Source organism: Myotis yumanensis, unplaced genomic scaffold (genome assembly GCF_028538775.1).
Source record: "Myotis yumanensis isolate MYYU_CA2020_CCGP unplaced genomic scaffold, mMyoYum1.0.hap1 SCAF_1, whole genome shotgun sequence".
Classification (NCBI taxonomy): Eukaryota; Metazoa; Chordata; class Mammalia; order Chiroptera; family Vespertilionidae; genus Myotis; species Myotis yumanensis.
In genome coordinates this window covers 30,699,595-30,724,562 of record NW_027223752.1, presented here as the reverse complement: position 1 = coordinate 30,724,562, position 24,968 = coordinate 30,699,595, and the positions used below count along the sequence as shown (strand labels likewise).

The following is a 24,968-nucleotide window of genomic DNA, read 5'->3' as shown; positions in this document are numbered from 1 at the left end:
CAAACCAGACCCTGACAGGAGGGAGGAGGGAGCCCCATTCCTCACGGAATCGACAGGTGGCCAGCTTGCTGTCTGGGGCCTGCCAGCTAGGAATCCTATTCACCTGCATATCTGTATAAAGTTTTAATACATTATTTTAGAGGTAGTGGTGGTACTGTTTTACCCACAGTGTCTACAGGAATTGCTGCACATTTACTTCTCGGTGGAAGCACCTTTCATACCCAATATAAATTACCGATTCCATTAAATGAAACTTCAATTTCTAGACTCAATATAAAGAGTGAAGTTGCTAAAACTATTAAAAAGGCCCAACTTCTCATTATTGATGAATGCTCCATGGCATCTAGTCATGCTATAAACGCCATAGACAGATTACTAAGAGAAATTATGAGTCTGAATGTTGTATTTGGTGGGAAAGTTCTTCTTGGAAGGGATTTTTGACATGTCTCAGTATTGTACCACATGCTATGTGATCGGCCATAGTACAAACGAGTTTAAAGTACTGCAATGTTTGGGGATGTTTCAGAAAGTTGTCTCTTATATCAAATATGAGATCAGAGGATTCTGCTTATAGTGGATGGTTAGTAAAACTTGGAGATGGCAAACTTGATAGCAGTTTTCATTTAGGAATGGATATTATTGAAATCCCCTGTAAAATGATTTGTAATGGATCTATTATTGAAGCTACTATATCTATAGATATTACTAAAAATATATCTAAACGTGCAATTCTTTGTCCAAAAATGAGCATGTTCAAAAATTAAATGCAGAAATTTTGGATATACTTGATGGAGATTTTCACACATATTTGAGTGATGATTATATTGATTCCACAAATGATGCTGAAAAGGAAAATTTTCCCATCGAATTTCTTAATAGTATTAGTCCTTCAGGAATGCCGGGTCATAAATTAAAATTGAAAGTGGGTGCAATCATCATGCTATTGAGAAATCTCAATAGTAAATGGGGTCTTTGTAATGGTACCAGATTTATTATCAAAAGATTACGACCTAACATTATCGAAGCTGAAGTATTAACAGGATCTGCAGAGGGAGAGGTTGTTCTGATTCCAAGAATTGATTTGTCCCCATCTGACACTGGCCTCCCATTTAAATTGATTCAATGACGGTTTCCCGTGATGCCAGCATTTGTGATGACTATTAATAAATCACAAGGACAAACTCTGGACAGAGTAGGCATATTCCTACCTGAACCCGTTTTCGCACATGGTCAGTTATATGTTGCTTTCTCTCGAGTTTGAAGAGCATGTGACGTTATAGTTAAAGTTCTAAATACTTCATCACAAGGGAAATTAGTCAAGCACTCTGAAAGTGTTTTCACTCTTAATGTGGTGTACAGGGAGATATTAGAATAAGTTTAATCACTTTATCAGTCATTGTTTGCATCACTGTTGTTTTTATATCATGTTTTTGTTGTTTTTATATCATGCCTCTGTTGTTGTTAAATCCTTTTGTTACTGTTTATTTATTAATTTATATATTATTTTCATATACATTTTACTAATTTCCTTTCATCTCTCACACTTCTATTATAGAGAAAGGACAAATAGCAATATTAAAATATCTCCACTAATTAATTCCCTTTTAATGTGCACGAATTTCGTGCACCGGGCTACTAGTTAAAAAATAAAAGAATGCACATGAAATTATAATAGTGCTTTCCTTTGGAGAGGGGAACTATGGGAGGAAAACTTTTCATAGTATATAATGTGAATTTTTATATGTTATGCATGTATTACCTAGCCAAAGATTAATAATAATTTATGTGGGGTGGGTATTTAGTGCTAGGATATCTAAAATACTTAATACAAATAGCTACATTGTCCAGAAATTTCAACAGTTTTTTTAATTTTCAAAATCTCAAAACCATCTTTCTGGATAGTTCTGGAACCCAAAGTTTGTGCTTAAATTAAATGGGTGCTTTCTTTCTCATTTACCCAAGGTATCTTTTTTACATGTAATTTCTTTATTTTTAGACTAGAGACCTGATGCACGAAATTTGTGCAAGAGTAGGCCTTTCTTCTCCCAGCTGCCAGCACCGGCTTCCCTCTGGCACCCAGGACCTGGGCTTCCCTCACAGTCCTGGCTTCATCTGAAAGGATATCCAGTCTAATTAGCATATTACGCTTTTATTATTATAGATGGTGGAATCCCCTCTCCCCTCCCAATTAAAATAGTATTTTTCTTCATTATAAAAATGGCCCTGGCTGAGTAGCTCAGTTGGTTAGAGTGTCATCCCAGTACACCAAGGTTTTGGGTTTGATGTTCAGTCCGGGCACATACAAGAACCAACCAATGAATGGAACAGCAAATCAATATTCCTCTCTCTTTCTCTCTATCTCTCTCACAGTCTCTGAAATCATTTTTTAAAAACACAACTAAGCATTCATTGTAAAAAAAAAACTATTTCACAAAATTATAAAGAGAAAAGTAACCAGATTCCCATCATCTAAAGATAAGTCCTGCATCCTTTCAGGAGTTATATATCGATATATTGCTCTTCCTACTCACACAGTTTCATAAATGAGCTTTTTTTTTAAGGCAGCGGTGTCGTGTGTGTGTGTGTGTGTGTGTGTGTGTGTGTGTGTCTGTCTTTTAATGGATTTATAAATTTCATCTTGTGAAGATACTAGAGGTCCGGTGCATGAATGCCTGGACGGGTGGGATCTGGGCAGATCGGGCTGGGGCGGCCAGGGGGAAGGGACTTGGGCGGTTGGCCAGCCCCGCCTCCTGGGCCTCACCTCCTGGCCAAACTCCCAGTCGAACTCCTGGTTGAGGGGACAATTTGCATATTAGCCTTTTTTTAAAAATATATTTTTATTGATTTTTAGAGAGAGAGGAAGGGAAAGGGAGAGATAGAAACATTGATGAGAGAGAAAGTCATCGATTGGCTGCCTTCTGCATAGCCCCCACTGGGGATCAAGCCCGAAATCTGGGCATGTGCCCTGACTGGGAATCGAACTGGTTACCTCTTGGTTCCTGTGTCACTGCTCAACTGCTGAGCCACACCAGCCAGGCAGCATATTAGCCTTTTATTATATAGGATCATACATCCTAGCTAGAAAATTAATTGTTCATGTTTCATTTTTGTCAATTTTAGGTATTTTATTTATCTATTTTAATGCATTTTATTTGAACAGATAGCAAGTGTTCTACCATAACATATCTACCATAGATTTTGGGGGAAAACATGTTTTTTAAAAAATGAAGTGCTGGTTTTTTTCATAAAATTTCTGCACTCTCTAATCCTGCCCAGAATTAAAACCAGCATTACAGGTGACTACATGAATCATTCCTCCCATCCCTTTGTTATAATTTCAGATATTTTAAACGAGAGTTTCCCAAATTGTATAATTAGTTATTTTAGGTGGTATATGGCCTTGTTTAGTTTTTGTACTTATTTTTATAGATACGGTCTATGCTTCTGGTTTCTCATTTATATGAATGATACAGCTTTCTGTTAAAATAACTTGAGGAGAAAAGTGAATTAATTTAAAGAAAAATGTTAACATAATAGCACAGTTGATACAAGATATGCTAAAAATATGAAGGTGGGATATGAATATCTAATGATTGGAAACCATAGTTCTAAACTGTTTTGATAAAAATTATTATACATAAATCTTTTTATACCTCTTTCATTTTTTTCAGGGAAGTGTTTAAAACCTATAATGTTGCCGTAGACTACATTACTATTGCTCTCCTGATCTGGAATTTTGGTGTGGTGGGAATGATTGCCATTCATTGGAAAGGTCCACTGCGACTCCAGCAGGCGTATCTCATCATGATCAGTGCCCTCATGGCCCTGGTATTTATCAAGTACCTCCCAGAATGGACTGCGTGGCTCATCTTGGCTGTGATTTCAGTATATGGTAAAACCCGGGATTGACTTTTTTCTTTTTCTTTTTTATCATCACAGAGATTCCTCACCTGGTGTATTTTCCTTCTTCTTCCAGTTATCTTGACTTATGAAAATGATAATGATTGTATCCCACAGCCCTTCAGTAAATAGTTAATTAGCTATGGCATCTTTTTCATATAAAGATTTCAATTTTTTGAGGTTAACATCTTTAAAAATATTTTATTACTGCCTCCAGTTTAACTCAGTGATACAGATTTCTGGTCAGGAGACTTAGATTCATATCCTATCTGTGCCACTGACAGCCTTTGTGACCTTAGGAATGTGACTCAGCCTATTTGAGCCTCAGTTGCTTCATTTGGAAAATGGGAACAATGCATCCCAGAATTTGTAAGCACTAACAGAGTGCTTAACACATAAAATGCTCATTTTAGTTTTTAAAAATATATACTTTTATTGATTTCAGAGAGGAAAGGAGAGGGAGAGAGATAGAAACATTAATGATGAGAGAGAATCACTGATCGGCTGCCTCCTGCAATGGGGGATCGAGCCCCAACCTGGGCATGTGCACTGATTGGGAATCAAATCGTGACCTCCTGGTTCATAGGTCAACACTCAAGCCCTGAGCCACACTGGCTGGGCTCACTTAATTTTTAAAATAAAAATTAGGTTATCTGCTTTTTATAAGGCACTTGGGTAGAATTATTCTTTTAAAAATAAAACTTATTTGGGCAGTATGAGATTCAAATTCATAAACAACCAGTGTTACATGGGTCCTGAACAGTCAGAATGTGCCTTAGCCACGAATAACCAAGGCAGCTGTACAAGTGTGTACTCTGTGGCTGTTGCCCTGCATGAAAGCCACAAAAAGAGATCCATTTTTAGAGGTCAGTATGTGGTTTCTACATTATAAGTAGGTAGTGCTTTTTTATTCCTATACAGTTGCTTATTAAAAAATGTCAAGGGACCTATATTAGGAAACCTCATCATCCCAAATTGAGTGTCGAAGAAAAAGTGTATGGAAATAGAATTGGATTGGTTCCGTGCTCATATAAAACTAAAGTCATATGCCCTCTATGCCTGACTTTAGGTTATCTTGTCTAAGCCACCATCGACTGTCCCACTCGACTGGTAGCTATGACACTCAATGACCACCAGGAGGCAGATGCTCAATGCAGGAGCTGCCGAGCTGTGGTGACTTGGCAGCTGCGGTTCTAGGGTGACGCAGCCGGAACCAGAGAGGAGGGAGCCCAATTACAGTGTGTGTCACCTGAGAACCGACCTCCAGCAATCCATGACCCCTCGGGGGATGTTGGAGAGCCAGTTTCGGCCCGATCCCCACAGGCCAGTCCAAGGGACCCCACCAGTGCACGAATCCGTGACCAGGCCTCTAGGAAAATAGAATAGTACTTGATGATTTGCAAAGTACTCATCAATTATTCCATAGCTATGATTAAGAGTGTCAGTGCTGTACTTCATCCAATCAGTAACTAATAAATACTTTGTAGTCAAAGATTTTACTAATATGTTCTGTTCAGTGCCATTGTTAACCACATTTTGCTAAGAAACCTGAAGTTTATATAGGTGAAGTATTTGCCCAGGTTTACCCTGTTTGATGTAGAATTGGAATCCCAAGATCAGTATTTTTTTCTACTACATTACACTGTTTTTCCCATCAACCCTTTATTTCCTTCAAATATGATACAAATAATTACCTCTACAGAGCTTTGAGTTCCTTTAAAATGCAAAACTTTTGTGCCTAATATTTAGAGCACTGATTTTCAACCTTTTTCATCTCATGGCACACATAAATTAATACTAAAATTCTGAGGCACACCAAAAAATATTTAGGAACACAACAAATTTCTTATCCAAAACAAATTGAAGTGGAAGCAGTGAGAGTAGCAATTTCTGTGTGTGTGTGTCTGTGTGTGTGTGTATTATATTATTTTTAGTAGTAGTAGTAGTTTACAAGACATGACCATTTGCAGGCATGAGATGTTTTACTTAAATGCATCGGAATGATTGGAATGTCACCATAAGCTATCAAGTTTTCCTTTAAAATGTAGCTCTACCTGTTTTATATTTTTAAATGTTTGAAATTATTTTCCATATTCTGAATTTTCATGATAGAAAATGTAAGAACAACTGGAGTTATTGGAAAGAGATGGTGGTAGAATCAAGACTAATTTAGACCAGAAAAAGAATAATTTAGGCATATTGCTTCCTCTCTCAGTTGCTATTTTTGTGAAAACAGGTATACTCTAAGACCTAAATATTTATGAAGTGCTTTTGACAGGAAAACTAAAGAAATGCTAAACTCTCTCATAGAAAAGTTTATTATTTTATTTTGTTTAAATTTACTGCACTTTTATTTCAAGTACCCATAAGTAGTACATATACTATTTTTTAAAAGGAGAGAAGATTAATCTCTTGTCTGCTCTTCATATTTTGAAAAGTTCAATCAAATACCCTCTATTAAATTCCTCTTAGAATAAAGCTCCTATTTGTGGCTCATAGGTATGGTTTGTTTGCAAATGGCTTGTCCCTGTTTTCTGCTTATTGGACATTGACAATTGCTCTAGAATAGTTCTATCTTGCAATTATCTCTGCCTCTTTTCTTCAAACTGGGAAGAGTTATTCCTAGAACCCAATAATGATACATTGTAAACTAACCAAATAGCGTCAGAACCAAAATAAAATTTGCACAGATCTGTAGGGTTTTATTTAGGTTGCCCCCCATATCCGTTTACCTGCCATTTATTTCATATTCATTCAACATCTTAAAAAAAATAGTTTATTGATTTTAGAGAGAGGAAGGGAGAGGGAGCGAGAAACATCAATGTGATAGCCTAGCATGGATCGGCTGCCTCCTGCATGTTCCCTGCTGGGGATGGAGGCAGTGACCCCGAGTGTGTCCTGACTGGGAATTGAACCAGCAACCTTTCAGTGCACGGGAAGACACCTAACCAACTGAGCCACACTAGCCAGGGCCATTTCACATCTTTTTGTTTAAAAAAAATATATAAATATTCTCCATTGGCTAATTTCTCTCTAACACACCTACTTACAAGTTTAGCCAATACATTTTTTCAGATGTCTTTTCTATTTTTCTCTTTCTAGATTTAGTGGCTGTTTTGTGTCCAAAAGGCCCACTTCGTATGCTGGTTGAAACAGCTCAGGAAAGAAATGAAACTCTCTTTCCGGCTCTCATTTACTCCTGTAAGTATTTTGGAATGGTATTAAATTAGGAAGCAGCTTAAAGTTTATAGGAACTGAAACAGGTGACTAGGTCATTATCATGGTACTTTGTCTCATCTTAAATGCAAGCATTTTAATGGAACTCCTGCAGATCTCTGTTTCCTTGCAAATTATTACCTTCCATTTGACATGGTAGAGAGAGAAGAAATAATTAAAGTTTTTTTTAAAAAAATAGGTTTTTATTGATATTAGAGAGAAAGAGAGAGAGAGAAACATAGATCAGCTGCCTCCTACACTCACCCCAACCAGGAAACAAACATGCAATCTGGGCATGTGCCCTGACTGGGAATTGAACTAGAGAACTTTTGGTGCATGGGACAACGCTCAACCAACTGAGCCACACTGGTCAGGGCAAGGTAGAAGTAATATTTAGAAATTGGGGAGCCAGTATTCTCACTTAAAATCTTACTAGTGAAGTGTTATTGAGTACTTGTTATAGACATATATTGCAGAGTTTATGAAAGAATTATACTGTTCCTTCAGAATGTGCTTGCCTTTTTTTTGTTTTAGAATCATCCTCTTCCTAATAATTCAGTAAATATTTATTGGGCATTGACAATCTTTTCCCGTAGAGCACTGTGGGGACAAAAAGATGATTAAGATACTTTTGCCTTCCCTCAGAGCTCGTTTGCTTACAATTTAGAGGTCAGATAAGAAAGTATACAAATAAGCAGCATCCAAGGAAGAAAGTGATCAGAGTGAGAAGAGGCACCAAGTGGAGAGAATTCAAAGGGGGGAAGTCTGGCTGGGGACGCAGGGAAGGCTTCCTGGAAGAGACAGCATTTGGATTGAATCTGTTAAGGATATGGCAGGATTGCAGCAAGCACAGAGGGAAATCAGTTCCATAAGTGGGCTTATCACAGAATGGCTTGGAGGTATAAGTGTGGGGCCTCTTTATCAAATTTAAAGTGTTTAATTTGACTAGAACATGGAGTACAAAATGGGGAGAATACTAGGGAGAGTTTAGAGAAGCAGGTTACAGCAAGATCAACTGTAGATTTGAGTGACTGGTTTAGCTCTCTATGCTTTTCATGATCACTGGAGAACCATAAAAGGTTCTTGAGCAGAAGAATAAAGAAAAATATGTGATAAAAACCAGATGTGACCCACAAGCCTGAAATGTTTACTGTTTGGCCCTTTATAGGAAAAGGCGGTAGACCCCTGATTTCTGTAGTAATATTAAATGTTAAAAGAGTTTGTAGCAATATTTTCTCATTTGCATAAAGAAAGAAAATCAAATAAACACCTGCTGCCCGTGTTGCCAAGAAGGCTACAGAAATCCATAAGCCTGGTACATGATGGTTGCCTTCTGTTTCTCTTATTTGGGTTTGGATTAGTTGAACAGTGCATTGCCTGCCTGGCTTATGTTGACTTTGACCAGTTAGTTGTGTTATTGTATAATGTAACTTATTTAACCTCAGAATAATAAAGTCATGAATAAATAGCCTATTATAGAATTTTCAGCCTCTTTTTTGTGTATTTTTTTCATAAGTTATTCAAGAAGCCTAAGAGTATTAGGAACAGGGATATAATGATAAAATTTGTGATAAAAAGCAAGAGAGACATAGACGCCAAGTATCTTGTTAAAATTGCTTACTATGATCAGGTGGGGCATTTGTTCCTGGTGTAGGCCTGTATGGTACATGTTTATATGAATTTTTATATTATTGTTGGTGTATTTTCAGGTTAACTTTGCAAAAGTGGTATTCCTGGGTCGAAGGGTTAATGTATATGTAGTTTTGCTAGATGTTACCAAATTCCCCTCCAGTAGGGTCTATACCAGTGATGGCGAACCTTTTGAGCTCAGCGTGTCAGCATTTTGAAAAACCCTAACTTAACTCTGGTGCCATGTCACATATAGAAATTTTTTGATATTTGCAACCATAGTATAAAAAAGATTTATATTTTTGATATTCATTTTATATATTTAAATGCCATTTAACAAAGAAAAATCAACCAAAAAAATGAGTTCTCATGTCACCTCTGACACACATATCATAGGTTCGCCATCACTGGTCTATACCATTTTTAGTTCCATGAAATATATGAGGAGCACCATTTAAAGTATTGATATTATCTCTTAATTAAAATGTGACAGAGATACATATGTATGTATCTATGTATGTATATTTTTTCTTATTCTCCATATGTAACACAGGCTAGCATTATTGAAAATCCCAGAAACGACACATGATATGAAGGAAACTTATTCCACCACTTTTAGAATTATAATAGGCATATGATACTCTTGTGAACCCTATTTTGTCCTCTACTTTAGTTCCAAGAAGTAGTTTTTATTCGTGAATTCACACTATTTTAGGAAATTCAACTAGTCCAGTTACTGTTGCACTGGAATCTTGCCGGCCTGAAGAGTTTTCCTTTGGTTACTTTTCAGGGACTATAAATGATGATGAGCAGTTTTACAATAGCAGCTGCAGTTTTAACACTACAGTAAACATTTAATTTCAGAACTTTTTATATGCCAGAATCAAAGAGAACCTTTTGTGTTTTTTAAAATGCATTTAGTTCTGATTTTTAAGCATGCTTTAGGGGACATTAAGAAGATTGGTAGGAAGAGATTAATGGGGGGAAAAGGATGACCTAGGTAATACTTTCAGTAATAAAGATTAAAAGAAAAAAAGAAGAAGATTGATGATTTGTGTGGAGAACTGATGGCCTGCTGTCTCTTCGTGCACTTTCCTTCTGTGTTTCCAGTGCTTACCTGGACCTCTGTCTTTCTCAACAGCAACCATGGTGTGGTTGGTGAATATGGCAAAAGGAGACCCAGAAGCCCAAAGGAAGGTATCCAAAAACTCCAATTATAATGAACAAAGTAGGTATATTTTGTTTGGTAATTTCCTGGAGTTTAAAGTCATTATCATTTTATAGGCTAACAATTAGTTATAAAGTGGTGATTGTAACCTTTTTCTTTGGTCATAGAGTCCTTTGAGAATCTCCTGAAAGCTGTGGTAATACCCAGTAAAAATACAGATAAATATTAAGGAGTCCAGATGGCCCAAACCCAATAGTGCAGCCAAGGCACCCAGGTTAAGAATTTCTCCCATTGCGTACCATTAATACCAGTATGAGAGTTTCAAGTGGAGGCTGATTTTAAGAAGAACAGGTAGCCTTTCTCTCCAAACCTGTTGAAAATGAGAATCTGTTATTTGACATGGCCAGACCGACTTAAAAGTAATTTTATTTTGGATGTGATCATGATTATACTGAGAAGATAAAACATTCTGGGAGGACATGACTTTCTGGAGGAGGCTGATGATGACCTAGGAGGGGAGATGGAAAGGCCCACGTACGGAAACTGCTGAAGAGATTAAGGAGAACATAAGTTAGAAGTTACTAGAAAGAGTTGAATAACAAAACAATATCAATAGTCAAGAAGAAAGGAAACTTTTTTTAAAGAAAAGCAAATGGGTAGCCTTATGAGGAAGCTGAAAAACAAGTAGAATAAAAGTTGGTGAGAGAAGTGAAAAGGGCCTTCACTGAGCTGTTTGTCAGGAAAGGAAAGGGTTAGGTTTTATAGAGCCAAGAAAACTGCTGTTTCAGCTTTTGGGTAACTGAGGACACTTTCAACTGGAATTCTTATTTGGGACCCAAAGATTTCAGGTTCATTCTGCAGTAAGCAAAGCAGCAGAACAAGGTGACATTGCACCCGCAGTAGACCTGGTAGAGAAGTAGGAAATATATTGGAAATAATTGCTACAAGTCTGGTTATTATGTTAACCTGTGTTAAGCTAAAGCAAATTAAAAGATTGTCTGTGAGTATATATGTTTATATGTATGTGAGTATGTGTGTTTATTTGGCATATCAAGATTTTATTCTTTTGATAAATGTTGATTGAGCACCTAACTGTGCCTGATATTTTGCTAGGTACTGGGGATATAGCACTGAAGGAGATACCCCGTTCTGTGGAGCTTGTAGCCTATTTAGGGCAGTGGTTCTCAACCTGTGGGTCGCGACCCCTTTGGCGATCGAACGACCCTTTCACAGGGGTCGCCTAAGACCATCCTGCATATCAGATATTTTACATTACGATTCATAACAGTACCAACATTACAGTTATGAAGTAGCAACGAAAATAATTTTATGGTTGGGTCACAACATGAGGAACTGTATTTAAAGGGCCAGAAGGTTGAGAACCACTGATTTAGGGGGACACAAACATTCAACAGATAATTCATACAGTTGTTGATAAGTCCTATAAAGGAGAAGTCTAAGGTGCTATGAAAGTTTATGTAGAAGAATTTCATTTATTCTGGAAAGTCAAGGAAGGCTTCCTTGGGAAGTGATCCTAGATGAAGAATATAAGTGTTTTCCAGAAGAGGAAACGACCTGGGCAGGGGCCTTGAAGTGAGAAGGAGCTGGATAAGCTGCAGAGTCCTCAGGGGAGTGCTGTTGGTATTTTGGGTGGGGCAGTTCTTGGTAGTCATGTGGGACTTCTCCCACTGCAGGATGTCTAACATTCCTGGCCCCTCACCCACTAAATGCTAATCGTGACTTCCAGGTATTACAACTCAAAACTCCTCCAGCATAGTTAGTTCCAAATGCCCCCTGGGAAAACACTAGAGGAACTAGAGGTCACTTTGGGGCAAAAGGACATAGGCCTCCAGGAGCGATGTCTATACAAGGAAAGAACAGAACAGACCTGGGAGGTTACCTGACTATGAACTCTGTTAAGAGTTTGAGGATGAATTAGTCGTAATACATAGAAAATTAGTTAAGGAAAAAAATTAGGCAGTTTTCCAGAGAAAACAAAAGTCATACAGAAGAAGCAAATGTAATTTGAGTATATTCTGGTTGTAGCCAAGTATTTTAGTTGTGAATACTTTTTGCATTGTGATAGTATAAAAATTGAACTTAACATAAAATTATGACGAAGTGAGAATATGGGGAGAGGTAAATTTCCATGTGTGCATGAGTATGAAAGCTATGCTTCATTTCCCTGTAGGAAGTGATTGAGTTTTAACCTAAAATAAAAACATCAAGATATAACACTATGAACATGCTATTTATAATTAATTATGAGGGTTAATACCAAAGGAAACAGCTGAGCAGTTTGAAAGTAGGAGTGAGAATTAGGAGGAGGGAAGGGACAGAGCAGGGACTGTTGTTTTATTTTTAAACCTTATGCTTATATGACTTTACAAACTCCAAACCAGGGAATATTCCATTTTGTGGTGACCTGGTTAAGAAAAGGATATAAAATTGTGAGGACCCCTCCCAGAAAAAATGTATGTAAGAGAGAGGCCTGAAGTGTGCAGGCTTAATTTATTCATGGTAAATCTACCTCTGCTATGAACATGTGTCACTTTTATAAACAACAACAAAAAAATTATCAGCTCCACTTAATATATTATAATTATTTTTTATGTGTGGAAGGTTCTCAAGACTCTCATGTTATGCTCACAATTTCCAGACTGACAGTCATCACAAAATGACTAGCCCATAAAAAATGCGTTCTCTACCCACCCCCACCTCACCTCCCTACCTGCAGGAGTGGTCTCTTGTATAACTTAGGCACTAAAGCCAGAGCTGAGTTTTCAGAAACGAGTGGTTAGAAAGCTTTCAGCTGCAACCATCAGAAAAACCAACTTGTTTGCTTTAAACAAGAAGAAATATGTTCTCTCACATGACCAGAGTCCTGAGGTGTAGACATTTGTAGGGTTGGTTAATTTTGTGGCTCATCAGTGTTATCAAGGGCCCAGGTTCTTTCCGTCTTCCTGCTGTGCCATCCTTAAATATAGGCTTGGTCCTTAGCCCACTGCTCCTCGTGGTCACAAGATAACAAGTACAGTTCCAGGCATCATATCCAGATAAGACAACATCCAGGGGAAAAGGAGGGCAGTTAGTAAAGAGTGAGAAAAATTTCCCCCAAATTCCTAGCAGGCTTTGCCTCATCACACATTGACTAGTACCAAACCCACAGCCTCAGAACTTTCATTGGAAAGAGGAATGCTGGAGTTGGATCGATCAGGATTTACCACCTGAGTCATGTGAGCGAGAGGTGGAAATCCAGACACATCAGGACTGCCCTCAGGAATAAGGGGAGAAACGGCTATTGGGTAAGCAGTCAGCAGGCCCTGCTACAGCCCATGTTTTGTGGTTTAAGAGCCAACTAACCAGTTATAATGACGATCAAGTAGTTACTGTTTCCATGTAACTTTCTTAAAGATATTAAGAAAATTTTCTGAATATTACAGTTGTGATTTCTGCTTTTTCTTGAAGACACAGGGAGTGAGTCACAGAACCCTGTGACAGAGAGTGATGATGGTGGCTTCAGTGAAGAGTGGGAAGCCCAGCGGGACAGTCGCCTGGGACCTCATCACTCTACAACTGAGTCACGAAGTGCTGTACAGGAGATTTCCAGCAGCATCCTAGCCAGTGAGGACCCAGAGGAAAGTATGTGCATTTCTGTAATTGAAAGTCATGGATTCCTGTAGGTGCTGCAGCATGAAACCCTCCCAAAATAAAATGAACCGAGAGCACTAGTCTACTTCTAAAGAACAGTACAGCTTTTAGTGGGAAATAACAATAGGCAGTGCCTATATATATATATATATATATATATATATATATATATATTATTGATTTCAGAGAGAAAGGGAGAGGAAGAGAGAGATAGAAACATCAATGATGAGAGAGAATCATTGATCGGCTGCCTCCTGCATGCCCCCCAATGGGGATCGAGCCCACAACCCAGGCATGTACCCTGACCTGGAATCAAACTGTGACCTCCTGAGTCATAGGTTGATGCCCAACCACTGAGCCATGCCAGCTGAGCTATTCGGTGCTTTTCTCATAGCATCATTTGTTTATGGGTCAAATTTTGCCCCTCAGGTTTTTGAAATTGGCCTTTTACAATCTGATCTTTGGCATTGGTTTTATAAGGTCAAAGATTTTTTTATTTTTCCAGTAAGATTTCATGGCTGCAGTATTCTTGTTACAAATATTTTATTAATATTTTTTACTTTTTGCTGTACAAAGATCAATGGGTTTGAATGTTTCAGTCTTTTACATTGTTATTTCCTTTGTTGGCAACCTCCTCCTAACTTCAGATGAATATTTTCTTTGTCTGGGACCAATATAAACTAATACTTCATCATTTTGGGATCCACTACCACACACAAACACTCTGATTACAGTAGTGTTTTAAACCAGACTTCTGGTTACTGATAACCATCTCTGTTTATACTAGAAATTGATTTCTAAAAAGACACATATGTCTTCCAGGACAACCTTTTAAAAATCAACATTTAATCAGAAAACTAAACAGAGCCTTTAATTAGAAATGTAAAACTTTTTTTTTTTCAGTGTGAAGGCAGTTGGTCTTCTATTGAATTTCAAAAATATTCTTCCTTCAAACATCATGTGGGCAGCAGGCTCATCCCCAGTGCACTACTGTTAATCTTAAAATTATCAGAGCAATGAAAGTACCTGCTATTTCCAGGAGAGGGGAGTTGATTCATGGAGGTTCTTTTCTATTTACCTCAAGGAAGGAGAGAAAAGGGTTTTGCTATTTTTTCAAGGAAGAGATTTTAGTAGTATAAAGGTAAAGTAAGTTTCAGGCAGTTTTTAATATGTTTATATTTATTGAAAAGATAATAGGAAATAGTCGTTATTATGCTATTATATTTAAGCTAGGCACATATTATGCTGCTGGAGGTCATATAGAGAAATCTTACAATTAAAGTGAACAGTCACCATCATTGTCTTTACTATGTCTTGTGTTTGGTAGACCATCAGATGCCTCTTTTAATATTAAAAGAATACCATAATTACTTAAAATTATTTTTCAGAGTTGGCAAAAACAAAACAAAAAAACAACAGAAGGCTTAGACTGCCATTATTAGCAAATAGTAGAAAAATGCTAGCAGCCAATTTTAGCATACTTGGCAATAGCATATAATTAATTCATTATGTCTAACTTCAGCAGTTTCCAGGGCTGTGATTTTAGTTGTTTAGCCATGTCTTATTTTGACTGAATAAATAAAAGTGAGCTGTTTAAAGAAAATAAATTCCCAGCAACTGATTTTTCTTAGGTTTTACTGATTCAGTTTCTTCTGGTTATAGGTCAATAAAATTTGTCCTTTTGGTAAGTGCTAAAGAAAAAAATTGATGATTACTTCTTTGTTTTCTTTCTCTATTTTATTTTATTTTAAATATATTTTTATTACTGATTTCAGAGAGGAAAGGAGAGGGAGAGAGAGTTAGAAACATCAATGGTGAGAAAGAACCATTGATCGGCTACCTCCTGCACACTGCACACTAGGGATTGAGCCCGTAACCTGGACATGTGCCCTGACCAGGAATCAAATCGTGACCTCCTAGTTCATAGGTCAATGCTCAACTCCTGAGCCACCCTAGCCGGGCTTCTGTCTCTATTTTAATTTTGCTAATAAAATATACTTATATTTATCTCTTAATTAAAATGAATTCTGTGAAGTATTACTATAGTATTTATCATAATATTGCTATTATTTACACAAAACTTTAAGTGAAAAAAATGTCAGGCCATAATTTTAAGCTTAATTCAATACATTATTTTTTTTAAAGCTATATTGACATATAATTCACTTACTATAACAATTCATGCATAAAACCCACACTTTTTAGGTGCCACCTCTCCATCCCCCCATTTAAATTATACAGTGCATTGGTTTTTATTGTATTCAGAGTTAGGCAGTCATCACCACAAGTGAATTCTAGAACATTTTGATCACCTCAGAAAGAAACCTTTACCCGTTCATTAGCCTCCACACCCCTCAACACCAACCCATGTGTACTGTCTTACTATGTTTTCCTGTTCTGGACATTTATTAAAGTGTGGTCCTTTGTACTGGTTTCTTTCACTTAGCGTAATGTTTTAAGACTCATCTATGTTATAGCATATATCAGTACTTCATTACTTTTTATAGCCAAACACAATTCCATTGTATGGATATGCCACAACTGTTACCCATTTTCCAGTTAATGGACATCTGGGTTGTTTCTATTTTTGGCTTTTATGCAAACTGTTGCTATGAACATTCATGTAAACATATTTGTGTGTACTATATACGTTTTTATTTCTCTTGGGTATTTACCTAGCAGCGGAATTGCTGGGTCATCTGGTAACACTATGTTTAATCTTTAGAGGAACTGCCAGACCATTTTCCAAGCAACTATACTATTTTACGATCTCACCAGCAATATGTGAATGTTCTAATTTTTTCACATCCTCACCAACACTTGTTTTTGTCTTTTTTATTATAATCATTCCATAAAGTGGTTATGGTTTTGATTAGCATTTCCCTGATGGCTAATGATGTTGACTATTTTTTTGTGTGTTTATTGGTTATTTGTGTTTTCTTTGGAGAACTGTCTAGTCAAATTCTTTGCCCATTTTTTATATCTTTTTTTAAAAATTATTAAGTTATAGTGGTTCTTTATTCTAGATACAAGTTCCTTATCAGATAAATGCTAATTCCTCCCCTCCCCCTGGATTATTTTTAAAAAGTTTTTTCGGTAGCATTCTTTTTCTGAAAAATTAAGTTTCTTTTAGTTTCTTATAGTGTTTACTATTTGTAATCAAAATTCTTTGTAAGGCTACCATTTGTTTAGTGTGTTGCAAGAACTTTTCCTGTATTATTTTTAACTCTGATGACAATACAATGAAATAGCTTTGTAATCTCTATCTTATACCTGAGGAATTTGAGGATTGAAGAAATTAATCAATTTGCCCTGGATCACACAAGTTCTTAAATACTAAATAGTAGAGCTGCACCCTTGTAATGATGGGTGTATTCACCCTGGGAAGGCTAGCTCGCCCTGTCATTCATAGCATCGAATGTCATGGGTCAGATGTTTATCTTTTCCACTAAGAAGACTTCATTCTGGTGTCCATGATTTAAGAGCACTGGTTTTTCTCAGGAAGATCTTACTAGTCATCACTCCACTTCCTTCTCACCCACATGTGGAACAGACTGTACTTCTCAGGCCCCTCCGCCCCTATCTTCCGGAAATGGGTTCTGTAACCGAGGCAACAAGGAAATTCTGACATGCTATAACATAGATGAGCATTGAGGACATTATGCTAAGTGAAATAATCCAGTAAAAAAAACCACAAATGCTATATGATTCCACTAATACGAAGTACCTAGAGTAGTCCAACTTAGAAAGTAGAAAGATGATTGCCAGGAGACTGGAGGGAGAGAGGAAGGAGTTACTGTTTAGTGGGTATAGAGTTTCAGTTTTACATGCTGAAAAGAGCTCTGTGGATGGCTGGTGGTGATGGTAGCACAGCAGTGTGAATGTATGTAATGCCACTGGACTGTGTTTTACCACAATTAAAATTTTTTTAAACATAAAGAAAAGGAAAAGAAGCCACAGAAAAGAAAATATTGCAAATCATACTGCAAGTCCTGTTAAAGAACTTGTACTTAGAATATATAAAGAATGCGAGAAACCAAGATGGCGGCATAGGTAAACGCCTGAAATTGCTGCCTTCCACAACTACTTCAAAAATACAACTAAAAGACAAAATAGACATCATCCAGAACCACAGGAAGGCTGGCTGAGTGGAAATTCTACAACTAGAAGGAAAGAGAAAAGCACACTGAGACTCAGAGGAGGTGCGGAAGTAAAGTGCAGAGGTACGGAGGCGCACATGAAAGGGCTGGCAACTGAGGACACGGTTGTCTTTTTCAATTGGGAGGGAGGCACAAGCTCCCGACAGCCCTGACTCCAGTTCCGGGTGAGTCGCTGGGGACCCAGACTCATACGGGGAGAAACTGGACTGTCTGGCAGCGGGCGGAACTCAAGGGCGGCTTTCTCTTAGAGGTGCTTGCAGCGATTACCACGGGACACTGAGACCCAGGACCTCTTAGGGCAGGACTGAGGATCAGCCGTAGCTGTTTGCTCCGCCCTGTTGATCCCCTGAGACCCCGCCCCACCCAAGCTGTGTGCAGAGGCTTTTGCATATAAATGACCTGGCCCTTTGCAATCTAAAATTACCTAACAAACTGCAGCTGGGTCAGAGAGACCCAGAACATCCAAAAGAAGGCCCAAGGCCCCATAGCAGCTTGCATTGCTTCACAGCTGGGCCTCATCTGGGCACCTCCAAACCCCAAACAAAGAAGAGGAATCTGCAGATCTCTCCATAGCTCCTGCTGGGTAGCCTCAGGCAGAGGCTAAATTAGCAACTCCTTAGAGATCCAAGTGCCAGTGTACCCAGTGGTCAGAGTGGGACCATCCAGATTACAACTCCTCAGATCCATAAGGGACACACTCAGGGGGCAGACTCAGTGAGCACCAAAGCTCCACTGAAGCAAGTCTTGCCCCATAAGGGTGTCTCCAGCACAGAAGTTCTCCTACCGTAGACACAGCTGATTCTCACAGCCAATTGGCCTGGAGGTCAATTCCTACCAGTGATACCAACTACAGTCAAGGCTTAACTACAACAAGACTGTGCACACAGCCCATAAAGGGGTGCACCAAGAGTGTCCATCTCAGGTAATTGGGGAGGCTGAGTCACTGGGCCCTATAGGACACTTAGCACAGAAAGCCACTCTATCAACACAGGAAAGCATAAAAAATGCGGAGACAAAGAAACAGGTCACAAATGACAGAAATGGAGGAAAGCAAACTACTGGATATAGAGTTCAAAACCACGGTTATAAGGTTTTTCAAAAATTTTCTAGAAACTGCTGATAAATTTAGGAAGACCCTCAATAAGTCTAGTGAGACCCTTGAGGATATGAAAAAGGACCAACTAGAAATTAAGCATACACTGACTGAAATAAAGAATATTATACAGAAACCCAACAGCAGACTAGAGGATTGCACAAATCAAGTCAAAGATTTGAAATATGAAGAAGTAAAAAATACCCAACCAGAAAAGCAAAAAGAAAAAAGAATCCAAAAATATGAAGATAGTGTAAGGAGCCTCTGGGACAACTTCAAGCATACCAACATCCGAATTATGGGGGTGCCAGAAGAAGAGAGAGCGCAAGATATTGAAAACCTATTTGAAGAAATGACAGAAAACTTCCCCTACCTGGTGAAAGAAATAGTCTTACAAGTCCAGGAAGCGCAGAGAACCCCAAACAAAAGGAATCCAAAGAGGACCACACCAAGACACATCATAATTAAAATGCCAAGAGCAAAAGACAAGGAGAGAATCTTAAAAGCAGCAAGAGAAAAGCAGTTAGTTACCTACAAGGGTGGACCCATACAGTTGTCAGCTGATTTCTCAATGGAAACTATGCAGGCCAGAAGGGAGTGGCAAGAAATATTCAAAGTGATGAATAGCAAGAACCTACAATCAAGATTACTTTACCCAGCAAAGCTATAATTCAGAATTGAAGGTCAGATAAAGAGCTTCACAGATAAGAAAAAGCTAAAGGAGTTCATCACCACCAAACCAGTATTCTATGAAATGCTGAAAGGTATCCTTTAAGAAGAGGAAGAAGAAGAAAAAGGTAAAGATAAAAATTATGAACAACAAATACATATCTATCAACAAGTGAATCTAAAAATCAAGTGAATAAAAAATCTGATGAACAGAATAAACTGGTGAATATAATAGAATCAGGGGCATAGAAAGGGAGTGGACTGACAATTCTCAGGGGGAAAGGGGTGTGGGGGATGCGGGAAGAGACTGGACAAAAATCGTACACCTATGGATGAGGACAGTGGGAGGGGGGTAAGGGCAGAGGGTGGAATGAGAACCGGGTGGAGGAGAGCTATGGGGGGAAAAAGGGAACAACTGTAATAATCTAAACAATAAAGATTAAAAAAAAAAAGAATATATAAAGAATGCTTACAACTCCATTAATAGGAAGATAATCCAGTAAAAAGTAGGAAATGCTTTGAATAGACATTTCACCAAAGGAGAAATATAATGGCTAATAAACACATGAAAAGCTACTCAACGTAAGAATGGCTTGACTAAAAAATAAAAATTAGTAATACTAAGTGTTGGTGAGCATCTGAGGAAACTGAAACCCTCTTGCATTGCTCGTGGTACAAAGCCAGTATGAAAAGGAATTTGGCGGTTTCTCAAAAAGCTACACATAAACTCACCATATAACCTAGCAATTCCACTTCTAGGGATTGACTCCATGGAAGTGAAAACAATCTGCCCACACAAAAATATGTGTGTACAGTAATGTTCGTGGCAGCATTATTCATAATAGTCCGAAACTGAAAACAGTCCCAGTGCCCATCACCTGGTAAATGGATAAACAAACTTACAGTATATTCATACAACAGGGAAGTATTCATCAGTAAAAAGGAACAAACTACAGACATGAAGTAGCATGGGTAAACCTCAAAAACGTTAAGTGAAAGAAGCCAATCACAAAAGACTTCAGAATGTCTGAGTCCATTTCTATGAACTGTCTAGAAAAGGAAGATTTACAGAGAGAGCAGGTCAGTGGCTGCTTAAGGCCTGGGTAGGAGTGGGGATTAACTAAATGGGCACAAGGTATTTTATAAGGGCGTTGGAAATGTGGGAATTGTGGAAATGGTTACACAATTCTAAATTTTTTATAATCATTGAATTCTACACTTACACAAATAGGTGAATTTTATGAAATAAATTGTACCTCAATAAAGTTGTTTTTAAAAAGGGGGCGTGCTACTTTTCTCATAGGGGTTCTTGTGAGGATTTATTAGAACAAGTGCCAGGTATAAACTAGGCGTTCAAAAGATGACAATTAGTTAGTGTTATTATTTTTGATATGTAACAGCAGTATCTGGTTAAGATCCCAGAGTCGGCCACATAGAAGCTGAAAATCCTATTGTTAAAAAGAAAGAAAGAACAAAAGAAAGAGAGAGAGAGGGAGGGAGGGAGGGAGGTAGGAAGGAAGGAAGGAAAGAAGAAAGAAAGGAAGAAAAAGAGAAAGAGAAAAAAACCTAGCTCAGTGAAGGCGAACCTATGACACACGTGTCAGAGGTGACATGCGAACTCATTTTTTTGGTTGATTTTTCTTTGTTAGATGGCATTTAAATATATAAAATAAATATCAAAAATATAAATATTTGTTTTACTATGGTTGCAAATATCAAAAAATTTCTATATGTGACACGGCACCAGAGTTAAGTTAGGGTTTTTCAAAATGCTGACACGCCGAGCTCAAAAGGTTCGCCATCACTGACCTAGCTCAAGCCTAATTGTGTATGATATCATTTACTGACTTCTCATTCAGGGTGGAGTAGAGCAGTGACATTTTTGAATTGTGAAATCATAGCAAAGAGTGACAAACTTTTTATATTTGTAATCTTTCCTTTTCAGGGGGAGTAAAGCTCGGATTAGGAGATTTCATTTTCTACAGTGTTCTGGTCGGAAAAGCTTCCGCCACAGCCAGTGGAGACTGGAACACAACCATAGCCTGTTTTGTAGCCATATTAATTGTAAGTATACACTCATAAAAACATGTCAGAACACCTCATCTCAGCTCTGATTCAGCCAGTCCCATTTAACCCCAGCTGGGCTGAGTGTTCCAATCACTTGGGAGCTTTTCAAAAACAAAAAATTAGACCTCGCCTGAGTAGTTCTCCACTGGGCCACACATTAAAATCACCTGAGACCTTTTAAAACTGTGTCCCCCATCCTGAGATATTCTTATTTAATTTGTTTCAATTGTGTATCTTATTTTTAAAGTTCCCCAGGAAATTCTGTAAGTACTTCTGATTAGGAACCACTGCTTCAGGCAGCATAAATATGATGGAAATTAGCTGTGTCTTTAAAGGGGTGAGTAGATCCTCACTTAGTGCCTGAGTTTGGTGGTGGTTTTTGCATGTGATCCACAACCTGGAGGCTACAGAGTTCCTTTGGGCAGCAGGTATGAGGCGAGAAAAGTTAACGCAATGCATGATCTCCTATAGAGCTTACGCATAGAGCCACAACATGAATCCTAAAGCTTTCAGAACTATGATTTAAGTAAATAACTCAGAAGATATTTCTTACTGCCTTTTTTTTTTTACTAAAGATGTTCTCTTTGATGTTTCATATGCGAGTGAAGTTACATGACAGCCTTTATATTGCATTTATTTTGTGATTTATAATGATAATCTAACCAGTTAGAATTTTCTTGTATTTTATTTCTCTTTTGAGGTTAATTTTTTTGGATGTCTTGTATCTTTTAAGAAGAAAAGTATTTATTCTGGATAAACCTGAAATGATGCTTAGCTTCCAGAATTTATAGTTAGTGCCTCAATAACTAGAGTAAAAATGGACTATATTATAGGGCTGTTCTGTTTCCAAGAGAGCAGCAATATAATTTTCATAAAGTTAAAAAAAAAAAAAAAACTCCTCACCCGAGGATATGTTTACCGATTTTAGAGAGACAGGGAGGGAGGGAGAGAGAAAGAGAAACATCAATTGGTTGCCTTCACCATGGGCCCTGACCAGGGATCAAAACTGCAACGTAGATATGTGCCCTGACCGGGAATCGAACCCACAACCAACCAAACCACCTGGCTGGGGCACTTTTATCAACTTTTATCGGCATACTCTGTGTACCTTTTTGCCTCCCCCCCGGCCCCCACTTCCACCCCCAGCTTTTCAATTCTGGGATTTTATTTTATTTATTTATTTTTAATATATTTTATTGATTTTTTACAGAGAGAAAGGGAGAGAGATAGTTAGAAACATCAATGAGAGAGAAACATCGATCAGCTGCCTCCTGCACACCCTCTACTGGGGATGTGCCCGCAACCAAGGTACATGCCCTTGGCCGGAATCGAACCTGGGACCATTCAGTCCGCAAGCCGACGCTCTATCCGCTGAGCCAAACCGGCTAGGGCAATTCTGGGATTTTAGGCAGCTAAACTTAACTGAGAGTAGCCAACTCTATATTTTAGATAGAATTTTTGGTATTACTTAAATTTTTTCAAGAATAGTTTACTTATTTTCAGCTTCTACTCCTTACCTAGAATTAGGGAATGAAGAATCAAGAATGTGTGCATCATGAATTCTGTGTTGCAGAGGAAGATAAAAGTTGTTTCCGGGTTTAATGGGAACATTTGTTCTAAAATTTAACCTCAGAGGATTGTATTCAATTAACTAAATTAAATGCGAGACTTGCGATTGAGTTGTTTTGCACGAAATACTTTCATAATGATGTCTGGGTTGTGTCTTGGCCCCTCTACCCCCAGGGTCTGTGCCTTACATTGTTACTCCTCGCCATTTTCAAGAAAGCATTGCCAGCTCTTCCGATCTCCATCACCTTTGGGCTTGTTTTCTACTTTGCCACAGATTATCTTGTGCAGCCCTTTATGGACCAGTTAGCATTCCATCAATTTTATATTTAGCAGATTTGTGATGAGACTTCCATGGATTTTTCTCCTTTGACTATAATAAAATCTGGGAAGAACAACGGTGATTTTCCTGTGTCTACATCTAACAAAGTCACAATTCCCAGCTGGACTTTTTGTAGCTTCCTTCCACGTCTTCCTGACCACCTGCACTATTGGCCATTGGAAGGAGGTGTCTACAGAAAATGGTTTTGAACATGCATCATTGTGGTGGACGGAGTCCCTTGGAAAAAACTACCAGATTTTAGGGACAAGGACAAAGAAAAATGATGGGCCAAAAAGTTGCTGTGCTCCCACCAGCAGCTTCAGAGGTGGATTCTACCAGCACTGCAGACTCTCAGGCTGCCATCAGCACGGTGTTAAATGGAGTGGTTAAACCAAACAGGACTCATCATCGTAAACGTGTGTAAACCTAATCAGTCTGTATTGAACTCTAAACCTTTTCAGGAGGTACTGTGAGGAAAGCAGGTACCAGCAGCAAAATGGGAAGGTGAAAAGGGGTTCAAACTTTCACTCTCAAACTTTTTTTGCTGCAAACTTATCATTTTTTAAATAAGACTTTTTTTTCACCTTGGGTCAAGTCAGATGTGTAAGTTGATTTTGACGATTTTTGTTCTCAAGCACTGAAACTCATTACCATCTATGGTTGCCATTTCCTCCCAAGGCCAGTATGAATTTATTTGAGGTTGCTTTATCTCAGAAGTGTTAACCTCAGGTTCCAAGTTCAGTAATTTCTGGAAATAATGGAACTATAACAACGATCCTCTATCACCCTTAGGTAATTCTGGTTTTGCCCCCAAATTCCTAATTTTTAGACAGACTTGTAGGTTTGCTTGCCCTCGATGCCTTCTTTGTTCCCCGTCTCTCCCTTCACTCCCCCCGTACACGGTTCTTTCATAAGACAGCTCTGTGTGGAAGCAGACGATCCGTTATCTAGGATTTCCTTTGTGTGGTGCACAGAATGTGTTATGAATCAGTGCTATCAGCCTCGCTGTCATAATTTCTCAGTAGCAAATACAGTGTGTGCCCAAAGACAGTCGCATTAAAGAAGAGGAAATGGGTGGTGAAGCACTTTCTGTCCTGGTTTTCTTTTTTTAGTACAACCGAGTGTCTCTGCCAGTAGGTCAGAGTTCAGACGATAGCCAGGAGCTGGTGGTGTAGAAAGGCAGGAACCAGGTGTGTCTGTGCCAGCAGGAGATGAGGAACCCATTATTGCCCTTGGTGAGCCGGCGGAGAGCCAGGTGCCGACAGAAGAAAGAGGGGCCTCCACAGCCAGTGGCACCAGATGAGCTCATGTCCTGTGGGCAGATAAGGAGGCCCGAGTGACTCCTCCAGAACCTCTCAGTGGGCGCTTGGTGGTTTCCCTTCTGCCTTTCGTCTCCGTGTACCTCTGTGTCAACTGGGCAGTGGGGTCAGGCCTAGGCCGTTCAGCTGGACACGCACATAAACAGAGCCAGCGCCTGTGGGCACACGGCACCTCTAAGCGAGGCTTTGCCAGGGCACAACCCTTCTG

General features: G+C 38.5%; 1 protein-coding gene across 2 annotated transcripts in view; it reads left to right on the top strand.

Annotated features, from left to right (window-relative positions):
* The window catches only part of PSEN1 (presenilin 1), a 67,910-nt gene extending 43,384 nt beyond the window's left edge, over positions 1-24,526 (top strand). For both annotated transcript variants that reach the window (XM_070417145.1, XM_070417139.1), the window contains exons 7-12: positions 3,672-3,892; positions 7,003-7,101; positions 9,887-9,973; positions 13,382-13,555; positions 21,432-21,550; positions 23,297-24,526. In XM_070417145.1, the coding sequence (XP_070273246.1) occupies positions 3,672-3,892; positions 7,003-7,101; positions 9,887-9,973; positions 13,382-13,555; positions 21,432-21,550; positions 23,297-23,452 (856 nt within the window). In that variant the 3' untranslated portion in view covers positions 23,453-24,526. The remainder of the gene's footprint in view (positions 1-3,671; positions 3,893-7,002; positions 7,102-9,886; positions 9,974-13,381; positions 13,556-21,431; positions 21,551-23,296) is intronic.
* The last annotated feature ends 442 nt before the right edge of the window (positions 24,527-24,968 follow it).